At 38.0% G+C, this 15170-nt stretch overlaps 1 protein-coding gene across 3 annotated transcripts; it reads right to left on the bottom strand.

Moving 5' to 3' along the window:
- Positions 1 to 204: 204 nt before the first annotated feature.
- On the bottom strand, positions 205 to 11900 carry LOC136343920 (protein cappuccino-like). Of its 3 annotated transcripts, none has more exons than XM_066290926.1 (18): positions 11046 to 11900; positions 9898 to 10156; positions 9421 to 9616; positions 9154 to 9367; positions 8842 to 9018; positions 4842 to 5017; positions 4503 to 4638; positions 4319 to 4440; positions 4050 to 4259; positions 3584 to 4001; positions 3437 to 3463; positions 2657 to 2832; positions 2397 to 2597; positions 1383 to 1526; positions 1210 to 1317; positions 875 to 1160; positions 527 to 824; positions 205 to 478 (listed from the first exon to the last, which is right to left on the bottom strand). In XM_066290926.1, exons 2-18 carry the CDS (start codon positions 10116 to 10118, stop codon positions 331 to 333), a joined length of 3258 nt encoding a protein of 1085 aa, XP_066147023.1. In that variant the 5' UTR covers positions 10119 to 10156; positions 11046 to 11900; the 3' UTR covers positions 205 to 330. The 3 variants fall into 3 exon arrangements, with proteins under 3 accessions (XP_066147023.1, XP_066147024.1, XP_066147025.1); XM_066290927.1 differs by having other exon boundaries at positions 3584 to 3998; positions 11046 to 11896; XM_066290928.1 differs by lacking the exon at positions 3437 to 3463 and having other exon boundaries at positions 11046 to 11899.
- Between the last annotated feature and the right edge of the window lie 3270 nt (positions 11901 to 15170).

The raw sequence follows: 15170 nt of genomic DNA, 5'->3' as shown, positions 1-15170 counted from the left end.
TCAAAGCAGAGCTTCATTTGCAGCATGAGCACCGCTCTGGATAGCTTTTTAACGTGCGAATTTTAGCCGGTTTAAAAGCTCTTTCGTGATTCCTCGAAACTCGTGCTCGGCATTCTCATATTAACTCGCCTCTCTCACCAAGCCCATCAAGAAGTCTCAGGTGGCACACCCTCAACCCTTTCTGGGAAACGAAAACACTACATATACTTTAACAGAAATTTATTTTTTAACTCTTACAGCATAAAATATAACATCGGTTTACGCACATTGACGTACAACGTATAAAATGTAAAATTAAATACATAGTTTTAATATAAAACAAATAAATTATTAAAGCGTATCGTGGCTACCTTCCTGTGATTTGCTGGAACCGCCCATCAAACGAGCCTTGGCCTTCAGGTACTTCGTCTTAAGACCGTTTTCACGAATTTTTATCGCGTTTGACTTGCGGTACTCTTGTCGTTTCAATTCCTGAGCCCTGAAAAACAGAGTTGAGAACGCAGCTTGAAGAAAATGTGGAAATTACTTTTCAGTTTGAATCCTAATAGTCTCTTTCTTGTATATGTCTTTGAAGTCTGCGCAGAAAGGCAGCCACAGTTCAAAGAACCCTGCAGGGGCGAATGTCTCCATGGCCCCACTTTTAGGCTTAAAGAGATATAACTTCATGGTGGTTATGAATAATTTATGACACTCTTCAAGGTTCTGGCATTCGGTCTCGTGCTGCACTCTCGATTTTTCAAGGAAAGTCTCCATTTTCTCTTTAAAGGGTTGTAAATTCTCAGGGGTTGAATTCGCGATTATCTTCTCAGTCTTCGTTTCGCATTCTATCAAATAACGCTTTAGAAAGCAATCACAGCAACTGCACATAACTAACCAGTCAGCTTGCACTTCAGTTGGTTGAGTTGACCTCTCATAGAGTCAAAATCCAGAGCCATGGCTCTTCTAACATCCCCAGGTTCAGGTACAGGCAAAAGTAGAGGTCTGTCGTCTTCTTCTTTACTCAAACGCTTCGCGTAAGTGCTCACGACAAAGTGCAAAAGAGTCACACCTGCCTGACTCCCCTTAACGTCTTTCAACTTGGGGAGAACATCCAACCCGAAGCCATCAGCCTGACCGCGAGTTACATTGCCCCCATTCATGTAGTTACCCAAAGTTAAGACCTAACACACCAGATTCAATGGCAAAAATGGATGGTAATGGAGGTTTTACCAGTCCTAACACCTGTTTGAGCTCTGGACTTTTAGTGAGAAATTCGCAAGTGCTTTGAAAATTGTCCAAGGTGTGGTTGATTGTCGTTATGGCGTCTTCAAATTCCACCTGGAAAGTATAGAAAAGTTCATGGAAGAAACGAAGACCGAACTGTCTCTTGGATGAAATTTTACCTGGAAAGAAAGACATGCAATGCGTTCTGCGAAATTCGCAATTAGCGACAAGTCGTGTAAAAATTGCTCTGGTTTATCCAATGGCACATCCGGTCTGGATTTAAGGTGTTCGTTGATAAGTTCCAATTCATCGGCTGTGGCCCTCTGAAACCATTTCAGTTTAATGTATGTACGTATACAGGGTGTCCGAGGGAAGTGCCCACTGTTATTTTAAAACACTAAAACAGATCAACTTTGCTAGGGAGGGGGGCGTCATTTGGTGAAAAACTTTTTTTTAACGTCATTCGTCTACCCCTAGAAACCACCACTTTGAAATTTTTGAAATTGAATGAGGGGTTGTATTACACCTCGTTTGAAAGGTAATTTTATTCTCTACGTGATCAAGCTTTTATTTTCCGTTTTTGTACGTCGATCTTGTAGAAATTAAACTGAAATAACTGTCGTTACTGATGTGACACCAATTCTAATTTATTCCCAGAGACCCATACTCAACAACATTAAAAAAATGAACGTGTAGCCAGGAATTTTGGGTGATCACATTATTGGGCTATTTTTTTTGGAAACTTAAATGAAGAAAACTAACTACAACTTTTAGAAGCCGCCGTATCTTCTAGAATCCCTGAAATACTTAAACAAGATCCCTGCAAGAATTCGTTTTTCAGCAGGATCGAGCGCCTTCATATTAAATTGTTGCTGTTTCACAATTTCTAGACGAAGAATTTCCCGGAAGAAGGATTGACAGAGGTCCCGTTGAGTGGTCCGCGATATCTCCTGACCTTAGTCTCATGGATTTGTTCTTATGAGGATATTTGAAGACCAAAATCTATGATACGTGTTTTAACTTTTTCGTTTTAACAAACAACAGAAAAATCTTCAGATTGGACACTTTTCTCTGTGGCACCCTGGATGATAGCACAAGAGGAGAACAGTACCTGAATTGTGCACTCTAAAACATGCACCCCCCTGATTCTCCCCTTGATATGTTGGCTTTTGTAATTTCATGGAAATACATACCACTTCATAAATTTGCTGAAGAGCTTCCAGACTTACAACCGAGGTATCGAAACTATAGATTGCATTTTCAATTTCATTGAAATCCTGCCGCAAACTGTGAGCCAAAATCCCAACACTTTGGGATCTCTTGCTATCTAGAAGCTTCACTACTTCCACTTTGGGCTTCACTTCTTGTTTTTTTGTTGGAACCCGAGTAATTACCTGTCACAGCAGATACATCCGTACAAGAAATTCTTACATTGCAACTTATGACTCTTTACTTGTCTGGAAAAAAGTTTCGTAAAGTCTTCCTGCAGCGCCTCTATGGGAAGTTCCTCGACTTCATCCCACACTGCAAGACTGTCTTCAAGAGATTTTGGAGCTTGAGCAACAAGTATCCTGGTCCAATAGAGGGGTTTCATGGGAACTGGGGGGTTTATGGGGGGCTTCTTCATTGCTGAAAACGAATGTAATATTGTAAGTTCAAGAATGAAAGGAGTGTCCCCTCATCACAGGTTTAAAACCATCGTCAATGGTTTTCCTTAGTTAGTTCTAGTTTTCAAAATGTTTTGAGGATTGCAATTACAGCTATAGAAATTATTTCTAATATTAAAGGTTAGTATAGTTCACTGCCAATTGCCTGTGCAGGTTAGTAATTACGTCCCTTGTATGATTTGCAAAAATAATGAAATTCTTGATCTGCCATAATAATTTCTACACACCGGATTTCCGAAGATAAAAAATAAAATATGCTCAATTTTACCCACAAAACCCTTTATACAAAGGAGGATCCATAATTAATACGCCATTCCGCACAAATACAGCCAAAAAAATCAATCAATATTAGGAAATTATGTCCTCAAAAATGCATTTATTTCCTCACTTTTTCCGTTAAGCATTTGCAGTAAAGTGCATCAATAACCAAGCACCTTAAGGAAAGTCAGATGTGCCTAATTTTCAGTTAATTTTCATTTGAAAACCTACAAGTCATCGATTATATTCAGATCCATTCCAAGCCATTACCACGACCAAGCAAATGATGAGGAAAACCAATGGCTTACCTAAATAGGAAGGACCTATTTGGAACCCTAAGGGAAAAATATATAGTATTTTTATAACGAAACTACAGCAGAAAAAATGCTAATTCACCCCAACTAGGGGCAAACTAGCCTAAGGTAATTTCAACGAAAAAAAGAACGTTCACTCACCAGCTTTAACAGGGAAGAAACCTCCAGGTGGGGGTGCTGGCATTGGCAGAGGCCCACCGGGTGGCGGGGGAGGAGGTCTTGGCCCTCCCGCTCCAGGAAAAGGAGGAGGGAGAGGCATCCCTGGAGGAGGTGGTGGCGGAGGAGGTAGCAGTGGAGGAGGTGGGGGAATGTCTGGAAGTGGAGGGGGAGGGGGTGGTGGTGGTATACCAGCTAATGGAAGAGGTGGTGGAGGAGGTATCACAGATGACGCATGTAAGGGTGGTGGGGGGGGTGGTGGTGGAGGTGGTGCCGGAGCCATGCTTAAAGGTAGTGGAGGTGGTACTGGAGCTATGTTTAAAGGCGGTGGAGGTGGAGGAGGAGGTGGTATGGTATTCAAAGCCAAAGGTGATAGAATCGCCTCAGAACTTTCTTCTTTCTGCTGGAACAAATCTTTGTTATTTTTTCTCTAAACATCATTAATTCCTACTTCTTCATCTTCAGTCTGGGTATACACCTCCCTAGAACCACTCCCATCCTTCTCAGTTTGAGTTCCAAACTCATTTCCTGATTCTACTGTCGTTTTAGCCAAAGGGCTGGTAGCAGCATCAACAGTTTGCAGTATTTCTCCATTGATTTGCTCCTCAACGGGAGACTCAAAGTCCTTTACAGCCGAAGTTGTCAAATTCTGAATCTGAATCTATATAATTTCCATGCATTAGCAATAAAACCATGTATCACTCAATACATAGAGTGTACCAATGTTTTATATTTCTCCACTTCTTGTCGAAGGCTTCGGATCTCCTCTTCCAAGGCTAAAATTTCCACATCCCTGGCAGAGCTTTTCATCTCCTGGCGGCACTTTATGGAAAGGTCGTGGCCTGTTGGTTATTTTTAAGGTTTTATTATAGGTTTTCTGTCGTTTTATCGACTGTTCACCTACCAGAGTTGTCCGCAACATCCCCAGGCAGAGCTTCGCAAGGTGATGCAGGGGGCCAGTAGATGGTACTCAGTCGTCCCGGAGTTTGGGGTTGAGTTTGAGGGGCTTCGGCATGGCTCCAATAATAGATGCAGTCAGGCTTTAAAGAAAAATAAGGAGATTTATCTCTTCGCTCTATTGATCTTTATTCATTTTACTCGCACTATTGAGCGCGAGTCGCATCAGGTTAATGTAAATTAGATTATAGTAGGTACTAACTTATTATCAGAAAAATTAAACAATTAACTGTCTTGCATGATCCCATTCCAACTAACTTTCCACGTTCCCGGTCAGAACTCTTACCCGAAAAATTATCGTTGGTGGTACTCCAGGGTCAGGCAGCTGCCTCAGAACCCCGGCTGCTAAGAGATGGGTGCAAAATTGGGAAGCCAGCAATTTGAGCTCAGCTATTCCCAACTGGGTTTTCGCAGGACTATCTGCGCTAAGTTCTGAGATATACCAGTTGACAAGCATGTAGCCTAAAATAGAGAACACAGAAAGAATTATTCATGCATATTGTAGATTCGGAAACTGAAACACGAAGCTCACATAACAAAGTAACTACGGGGGGGGTTGACTTCGAAGGCAAGATTAGGATTTCCTGAGAAGCACCTTTGAGGAGACGGAAAGTGCACTTATAGGAGTCATAAGAAGTAGTTGGATAAATTTTAATAGAACAGGCGCGATGTAGTGCCTTCTAACTGACTGTTAAATCTCTTTTAAGCATGCAATATTCTCTGAGAAGTAGCCATTATACAGGATGTAATATGTTATCTTGGAAATATTTTAGGAAGCCATAGTGCTTTGCAAAATATTTCTTTTTAATCAGAAAAAACGCACCATTTTCGATATAAAAGACGGCAAATTTTCATATTCTTCGAAGGATATTTTCAGTAATTTTCATATATCTCTTTTCTCTCAAATTTATTTCTACTTTAGAAAGTTCGATTAAATGTTACGAATTGCTTCAGTCAGGATAAATTTTTCTCTTGGCTACAACCTTAATTCGCATTTGGCGATATTTTTGCGAAATCTACGAAAACGGCGAAAAACACGATAGGCTGCAGCATACCAAAAGGCTAAAGAGTTAAAGAAAAATTTTTAATTGAAAAGAAAACACAGTACACGACCCAAAAAATCATAACATCCTGCATATGGCTACCGACGATTTTGACTTTTGTTGTAGAAACAGGTGCCCGAAATTTCAAAAATACTTTACAACTCGGGACGTACGCGAAAACGAGCACAACGCAGAGTATGAGAAAAAAAATGTAAAACTTTGCCACCCTGTATATCGAAAATGGTGCGGTTTTTGACTGTAAGTCTATTAATGTATTTTCGAGTACTATCGGCCCTGAAGTATCTCCATGACGATATGTTACACCGTGTATATGAACCAGTTTCAGTGCCTTGTCTAAAGAAAGGACAGAATGAGATTGTATTTGATGGGCAATAATACCTATAATCAAAACTATTATTCGCACCTAAATCTGCCTACACGGGTATTCACTAATGGTATTCAAATGCAGTAACGATTGCACAAATTTTTTTAAACACTTACATCAGTGATCGCCTCTGACTGGCCCATGCAGCTTGATATGTGAATCACATCTCCATAACTAACTATTTTAAACCATATTAATTGCGGAATTAATAATTGTTAAGTTTTTTCAGTCGAAACCGAGGAGAGCAGTTGCGTAGAAAGTGAAATTGTTATTGCATCTCAACATTAGGAGCTTTTTGCAATAACCTGTAATTAGAATTGCGAAGCGAGGAAATGGACTTCGGGTTCATTTTTAATTTGAACTTAAACTGTGTTGTTTTCAATAACTACCTTACCATTGCTGTCCAAGCCAATTTCATTTTCATGACGATTAATCCGTCGGTGTCTAATCACATCAACACCAGCGACTTCCTGATCACACACTGAACTCAAACTGCCCTTCTCCTGTTTTTTATTTACATCTTTATTGTCGAAGTGACTAAACATGGTCGTTATTCGTATGGAACGTACCACAAAACCCAACTATCTATGAAATTATCGTATAGGTACCTGGGGTACTGGGAAAAAATATTGCAGTAAATAAATTTAAAAATAGGTACCCATATGTCTACGAGCTATGAGTGATTCTCAAATTTCTATAATCCCCTCAGGCATCAGTTTATCAGTTGTAATTAATCCGGTTTTGTACTCATTGGAGTGGCAATAATGTCTGATTGAGGGGATAATAATGATTACGCACGTTCAAATTATTTTCAAAAATTAGTCGTAGATACATCAATTCCAAGTGCCGCAAATGGATCGAATATCATGGTGGGAGTGGCACTTTTCGTCTCATCCGAATTTTTAATATTAATTTGTGCAGGAAAACTAAAATTAACTTCACCGTATTGATCATTAAATAGATCCTCATTTTATGATCAATACATACGTATGTGCGTGCTCTTTCAATATAGTGATAGGATTACACGATTAGAACTAAAAGGAAAATGTATTGATATTATTGATTTATAACCAGTTAATCGGTTTGAAATATGATTTAAAGCTTTTCGAGCAACTCGATATACAGGGTGGAACGAAATTTCAAAAATTTTACTCAAGGCGTACATAATAAAAAGCCAAAATATAAGAAAAAATGTGAAACTTTGCGTTTTTGACTCTAAGTCTGTGAGAATTTTTTTATTATTTTGCAGAATGCTATCGTTCCCCGACATATTTCCTGATGATACACCCCGTGCTAAGGATGTCGAATTACTTCTGTGCCCCGAAAAGCTCATAAAACTTGGCACTAGGGGGAAATACCTACATTAACTTCTCTCAAGGAGTCTAAAATATCTCAACAATGCCTGAGTTCTCGCGTAAGACTTTTATTTAGAACTAATGGGGAACAACACGACAATTAAGACAAATATGTAATCCTCATTAAATTAGCTCCCAACATAACGAATTTACAATGTAACTAATTGCTGGAACACGTTACCTAATTTAAATATATGCAGTATACATTGCAAATTCTTTGAGAGATCATCACTGATTGAAATAATAGAAATTATTGGTAAATACTACATGAGAGGACATACTGAAGTGGCGAAAAGGATCTGGTGGATGGTTAGAGGAAATCGTAGTTTAAAAGACAATAACTTGGAGCTTAAAGCGCAAAAAGTGTTCTAATCCAAATTGGCTTTAATCCGAGTTCATCTGAACTCTCAGTCCCAGAAATTCTATAGAGAAATCTGAATATCATTATTGTTAATCAAATTAGGAGATTCAAAACGCCAGCAAATTTCTACAAGTTTTAGAGCTTTCTGAAATACGATTTCGCAAAAAATACGAAACAATTGGTCGTTCCGGCCATTTTGATAAGCAACATACAGGGTGTAGCGTAAACATACCGAGAAATTTTCAGGACATATACAGCTTATAAAAACAAATACTTAAGTCGAATAAAGTTAAGTCCGAAATCGCTTTCCCTCCAAAATACCGAATGCTCAATTTATTTTTTTTTTTAATACTTATTCAATATCTCATGTCCTTTACTTTAAAGAAAATTAAATAAATTCTCCTAAAGATAAAAAAAAAAATCGCACTTGGAAAACAATACCGATTTTTTGATAGGCACAATAATGTAAAATTATTTTGTATGTTCAAAACAGCTATTACAGCAACAAAGCACCAACAGGCTTTTTTTTAATTAACAACTGATGAAATATTAAATAAATATATTCATATTAAAACAATCAGTAGTGTACTTTTTTTTCATTAAAAACACCCTATGGAATAGCCGCACAGACACCACTGGTGTAGGTGAAATATTCTGCCTACTTCAGAGCATGTACATTTATCCCAGTGTAGTGTGTCCTTAATTTCATGTCCGTATCCAAACTGACTTTAATTTTTTTTTATTAAGAAATTAACCACTCTGCATCTTATAAACGAAGCGAATCTAACTTTATTCGATTTAAATAATTGTTTTTGTGACCTCTACATTTCTTAAAAGCTTGTCGGTACGTTTATGAAACACACTGTATATGAGAAAAAAACATCATTTTTAAGCTTATTAGTCACTTCCCTGAAATCGATTCTGATTAGGATAAATGTGAAGAAAAAATCTTAAACCGACATAAATTGCTAGAACAGGCCCAAACCATTAAGATTTTCCTGCATATATAGATGTTCAATCTTTTTAAAAATAGATCCTCAACGAGACGTTTCGTTTGAGGTAAGAAAATGAACAAAAACCCTTGAAGAGCAAAGGGCCTAACGGACAACTAATCAAGAGGAAGAAATAACATTTAAACTCACCCTCGAATTTTTCGTACAATCTAAAATCCAACTTCTCAGGAACAAACTTTGGTCTCTGCAGACGTGCCTCCAACTCTGCTCGACTTAAAGAAGTGGCCTTTTGCAATTTTTCCCCTTCCGTGATACCACTGGTATCCAGAGGCACTGACATGTGTCTCCTATATGATGGGGGAACACCTAAAACATCACTTTGCAATGAAAAGCTTTGTATTAATCAAGAGCACAAGTTCGATGTTTTACGCCCCCATATCGAATTGTGTTCGTCTCATACTAATTGCTTCTAGACATGATATGAAACTAAACGCTGCTGACCTGAATTCATTACTTGACGCGAATGTCCCTCATTTCCAAATAAATCTGAGGCCTCTGAAGTGGTCTCCAGCACAGCATCAGCACTTTGACAGGGGCTCTTATCCACCTTGTCCGTAAGCTCTAAAACTCCTGTTGAAAAGCCTGTTCCATCCCCCTCCAGGCTGATTTGAGATGTTTTCGTTACCCCCAGCTTGCCTAATTTGGATGATTTGTCCTGCGGTGTTTTTTCCTTATTTAGAATTTTGAGGGACATGGGTGTTTTATTACCTGGTCGATTCTAGCACGATATTCGTTGAGCTTGAAAATATTGAGAGGCTGGAAGACTTCGGAGAATGAGTGAAAATCGTCATTTTCCATTGAAGAACTGAAAACCTGTTCATCGGGTTCTAGTAAAGGGGGCATATCGGGGGGCGAAGAATCTTGTGGAGCCGGAGTGAGGGCCAATGTGAAATTTGATTCGGAACTAGCAGAATAATTCATGTTTTACAGGTGAAATGATCTGACAAGCAATTCAAGCAATGACATCTTGTTATCAAACTAATTGTTGAATAACAGGGAAAAAATATAAATTTGACGATAATAAGGAAATTCTTGTTACCAGTTATTCTACTAATTTAGTTTGACGAAGTATTGCCCGAACATACAATTGAAGGCTAAAAACCAAAATTAAAGCTTTGCTGAACCATGTTACCAATACTAAGCTACAAAAATATACTAGGTTTAGCTACGCAAATATATTCCAACCTTGACAGCGTTTTAGGTCCCTTTTCATCCCCAGGATCAGCCTCCAAATGCAAAGTTTTTTCATTAGGTTGCCCCTCAACATCCTCGGGAACTACGCTTGTCCATTCTTCGTTTTTAGCCGACTTCTTGCCCCCCAGAAGCCTCATTTTTTGTCGAGTTCCGCCCTTTTGACCAGCCTTGCCGCCACCCTTGCCCCCCTCCGAAGCTTGTAGGTTGCCCATTAGTTGTTGAGCTAATTTTTAGATTTGATTGACATCTTCTGCAAAAAAATATATTTCGGACGTTTTACGAATTAGGGGCCAGTAACTAAGGATTTGAGCCGCGTTTGATGTGGCGCATGCATACAAAACCATCACCATATGGTGATGCAGAAGGAGAGCTCTACAGGCAAGGCGAAATTGGTGGTAGCAGAATCTTCTTAGATTTGCCTGCGGTGACAGGAAAACTGGCACAGTTTCAGTATTTTAACACTAAAATTCTTAAGAATAAATATCGTTTCAGAAGAAAACCGGCTAGAACACCTGTCACCCTTGTATTCTCCATAGCTCCACAAGCCTTACGGAGAATACGGGGGTTAATTGATATAATAATCCCATTGAGTCACATTGGGTGAAGCTAAAATTACTACTTAGATATTATAGAGGCTTTTTAAATTTTAAACTTCTACAGATAAATGTACGTAGTTCTCACAGAAAATTCATCTGAAGACGCAAAGGCATCGCGCTTTTTCGACATGAAGATGGACCTCAAAAGGATGAAATTGGAAGCTCGTGATGTGAAAACAACTCAACCAACTAGTGGACATTCGGAGAATACAGAAGATAAAAGTTTTGGTAATTGCGAAATTTCAGAAAATCATATTTCTCAATTTCCGGGCTTGTAGAATTTTTTAGAGTATGCCTCACACTCGGGCGTGTATCAGTTATAATTTACTTCAGTGACCTTCTTAAAGTGACCCCATGGTGAATGTAGTCCATGACATTTACCTACTCGTCTCCTTCGCCCCAAGTCGCTACCAGTTCAGTTGCAGGGGAAGTCCAGGAGGTCCAGATTTACTTCGAAATTTACCTGTTTCTCAAAGGCCTTATACTTCCACTGCGAAAAACCACATACACTCACACATACAAACATAAACTAACAAGTAGTACCTGATACGAAATTAGGCTTCAAACCCCACTCAGACTCAGGAAACTGTCAAAGTCGGATGCACATATTGGATCCTACAGGGCCGGCCAAAAACGCGGCACTCCCGCAAACAAGAAGAAACTCATTAGGTTTCACGGTCTCACAATTATCAAACAACAGCCTAATGTCAACGTACCACGGTACCAATTCACAATTTTGTGTCGGGTATCAGTAATGCGTGAACTTTTTCGTTCCATTGCAGTACTCTTTTCACGTTTCGGGCTGTTCTGCTTCGAGACACACTTCCGTCACATTGTGGGGGCCCGGTCCTGCAACGTTGCAGGTTTGTGCTCATAGAACTGAGACAAAACAAGACGTTGGTAATGGAGAGAGGTGATGCTGATCATTAGCTCAACGATTCATTAATTAGTTGTAAATTCAGGAACAACGTGTGCTGGGCGAACTAATTTATTACAGAGATCTTACTGGCAGCAGCAAAGATTACTGATAGGGTTAGAACCTATAGACGTGGAGGGGTGGGATTTTCCAAAAAAGATACATTAATGACACAGGATGGACAAATCCTGCAGCTAGTTATAACCATCCTACATGCAGCATAACCAGAACACCTACGAAAGTGATCTGGTGCGCGCAACTAATCCTCTATATGCAGCTATATGTCTATTTATTGAGACGCAAAGGCCTGAAATGAAATCCGAAATTCCAGAGAAATACGCAAATAATTGTTTTTAAATAAATAATATTTTTACATCCCTTGTGAAGTTCTTGAGGACGCAGGTTTGAATCTAGACATCGGCAACCCCGTCGAACCGTCAGGAATCGATTTTCCCTGTAAGGGTGCAATGTCGCCCTCAATGAGTTAGAAGTGAATGGAGATTGGCCCACATTCAATGAAAAATATCTGATGTTGCTCTTAAAGTACTAAATTTAATGTATAACTGCCTGTCTACCGCAAACCGGGCCTCTTTCTCTGCAGTAAAATGTTCGTTCTATTTCAGTAGCGAATAAAATCAGTTCTAGATCGTCAGAAATCATCAGAAATATATGCAATTTTCTACTTATCCTCACTGTCTCAGACGAGCTGAAATTAGTTTACTTCTTCGCTGGAAGCCGATTACAAGTTTCTACTTCTGCGACAGCTCATCCATGGGCACAACTAGAACTTAAAATTTTATCCCTTCTAAAATCACAAGAAATGCAGAAATGTGGGCAAAGGGCACTGGTACAAAAGCTGGAACGGGGAAAGATAAATAAAATATCGATAAAAAAGAAAATTTATTAAACGAGATTAGAGATATTTAGACAAAGATTTGCAGAAATTTTAAGAAGAATCGGGTTAACTTTAAGGACACGGAATAACTAATAGAGAAGGGCAAAGACTGAATGCCTCAACGAGAATGACACCAACATGAAAAAGGGTAATGAAATAGAATTCGTGCTCTTCCGATTCTTCAATTCAAGTATTCAATAACCGCAAACGCGCGCTTGGTTTCCAGTAGTCTTGGAGCTTCTCAAAAGAGAAAATCTTCGTTCTGAAAAATCTTCTTTTGAAAGAAATTCTGGATCTAAAGATATTTTCAAGAATCGTGAAGGGTTTGACGATATCCGGTAGCATAGCAACTAAAAAGTTGTGAATTTCTCATCAATCATAACGTGAAGGCTTCCATCGCCGATCAAATAATGTTTTAAAACGTTTTCCAGGTTTTGAAGGGTTAAAGAAAAATATTTCTTGATGTTTGTTGATGAGACAAAGCAATGGGCGAAGCAACCTCTTGTGCTACCCGACAATGAAGAGCGGAAATGAGACGGTAAGCCCCAACTGGATCGTCCCTCGTCACCTCAATCATCGTAGAGAAATGAAAAAAATCGGTTCGCCCATTGTTTTTGATAATGTCCACCACAGATGTGGTCGATGTTGGAACGTGAGAAAAGGATTCTAATCCGAACCCGTGAGAGCATGTTAAAATATATATTCGTTTTTTTTTAATATTTTATATTTATATTTTTTATAATTATTTAGATTTATATTTTTCATTTTATCATAGTTTGACGATCTGGAAATTATTTTTTTAGAACAAAACTGAAAAAAAAAATTGGTAAATTGAAGTATCAAGCAATCCGAGCTTTCCCATGCAAATAGTTAATTCTCAAAATATTAAAATTTAAGCACTTTTCACACGGGTTTTCTAATTTACTAAGAAAGATCAAAAGTATTTTAAATATATATTTTTTTATTTAGTGTTTGATTCGAGGCTTCCGGTCGTTACCAACCTTAAAGGGAAGCAAATTTGGGAACGATCCGGGAAGGACAGTGATTTTTCTTGGGGAAGTTGGTGATTAAAAATTTTGCGACAACACCGGACTTGCTAAGGCCGGCTCTGTCTCAGGTGAAACAACAAATTCAGCTTGAGAATAGATTATAAACTCGGAATTGCAAGGTATTTCCTCAGGTATTGTGTAAACGAAGAGTTTTTGCAACGAGTTGGTTCGTGCTTATTGTAAGCTCGGAAAAATGAAATGAAACATTATGTTCATACCAAGCTCGCAACTGCATGCTGAAAAATGATATTACTTAAGCAAGAAAATTTCCCCACGGATTAATCCTCCTTACTTACCTTTTTACATTCACTTTAAATCAAATTTGAGCGCGTCTTACAGATTATAGCAGAAAGAGCTACTTACCACTATCACAAGAAAATTGATACTCATAATTTACTGGAACTTATTAGCAATTTCCCAAAATAGTTAATACTTATCAAATGAACGAATAGGCCACATCTGAAAATAGCCCGGAACCCATATAAATAATTTTATATTTATCTTAGACACTTCTGCACGTAATGTTAGATTAAAAATCCTGCTAAAATTAAAGGGGTCAGAGGAAATGCGAATTGACAAACAATTGTGTCATATTTAATAAAGAACTCGATTAGGCTACCGAATAAATTTTATTGACTGATATAATCATATCATTAATGGGTCTTTTTGACCATGTAATGTGGATGAGATCTTTCCGTCGAAGACGTATGATTCACTGGGTAGATAAGAATTCGAAATTAACCGAAGAATTTACATAAATTTCATAAACATGTTTACTTTCAAGAGAACGTTGAAACATCCTCACTACTAATCCATTTTTACACAATGTTCCCACCAAGTCACCCGTAAAAGAACGCAGGTCGCCCTTCACTAAAGCATGGATATTCAGTCGCACCAAGACAGAGCGGACGCATATTTTCTACTTTTCACGCTTCATTTTAGTTGTTATCTTTGGATAGGGGAATTGCGGATCTGAATCTTTAATATATTACATAGAGTGTCCCAAAATTAAATTACATCAGCAGTATGTTCTAGAATTCGTTTCTGAGATGCAGGGTGTTTAATTTTTTTTTAGTTTAGCTCTGAAAGTTTTATAAGATATTTAGCGCGAATTTAGAATTTCTAAAATCGTCGCCGTAAGGTATTCTAGGCGACTGCGACAACCTACAAGTTGTTTTTTTTTTAGAGTTTTGCCTTCTTTTTCCCGCCCAAAACTTTTTTATATCACGTTTTCGATTTAATTTTTACTGAAAAATTATTGGAAAAGATTCGAGGTTGAATCGAGAAATGATGAATACCTTTTTTAGGCACTTTTTTGACTAGAGTTACTGATAAGTTCTAAGTTTCCTCGTTTTCTAGATATAAACATAACTTTTATGTGGAACTTCCTATACCATTTAAGCACATTCAATAACATTTTAAAGGACGAATCGGATCATAATTAATCTCCCTTTTAATTGTAAAAAAAATCTCTATCAGGATACGAACTCAGGTCACCCTGGCGCAAATTCGACACTTTAATCATAATTGTAAATCTACGCATGATCGCTTTTATTACAGCCGACTAAATATTAATATCATCCGTAGATTTTGCACATGGTATTGATATTTCATAATATTCTGTTATGTTTTATTAGTAAAATTATAATATTTTAGTTACTTTAGAGAATCGCAAAATGAAGCTAATTTATTGGTGAGAACATGCTTGACTAATTTACTAGTACAATAGCATATTTACTTCATTTCTTTTGCCTAACACATGTGTTCATTAAAAAATCTTCATCTTATCTTATTTCTAAATTTGAATT

The sequence above is a fragment of the Euwallacea fornicatus genome, chromosome 16 (genome assembly GCF_040115645.1).
Source record: "Euwallacea fornicatus isolate EFF26 chromosome 16, ASM4011564v1, whole genome shotgun sequence".
Classification (NCBI taxonomy): Eukaryota; Metazoa; Arthropoda; class Insecta; order Coleoptera; family Curculionidae; genus Euwallacea; species Euwallacea fornicatus.
Note: the sequence above shows the minus strand (reverse complement) of the source record. Positions and strands in the feature narration are given on the sequence as shown.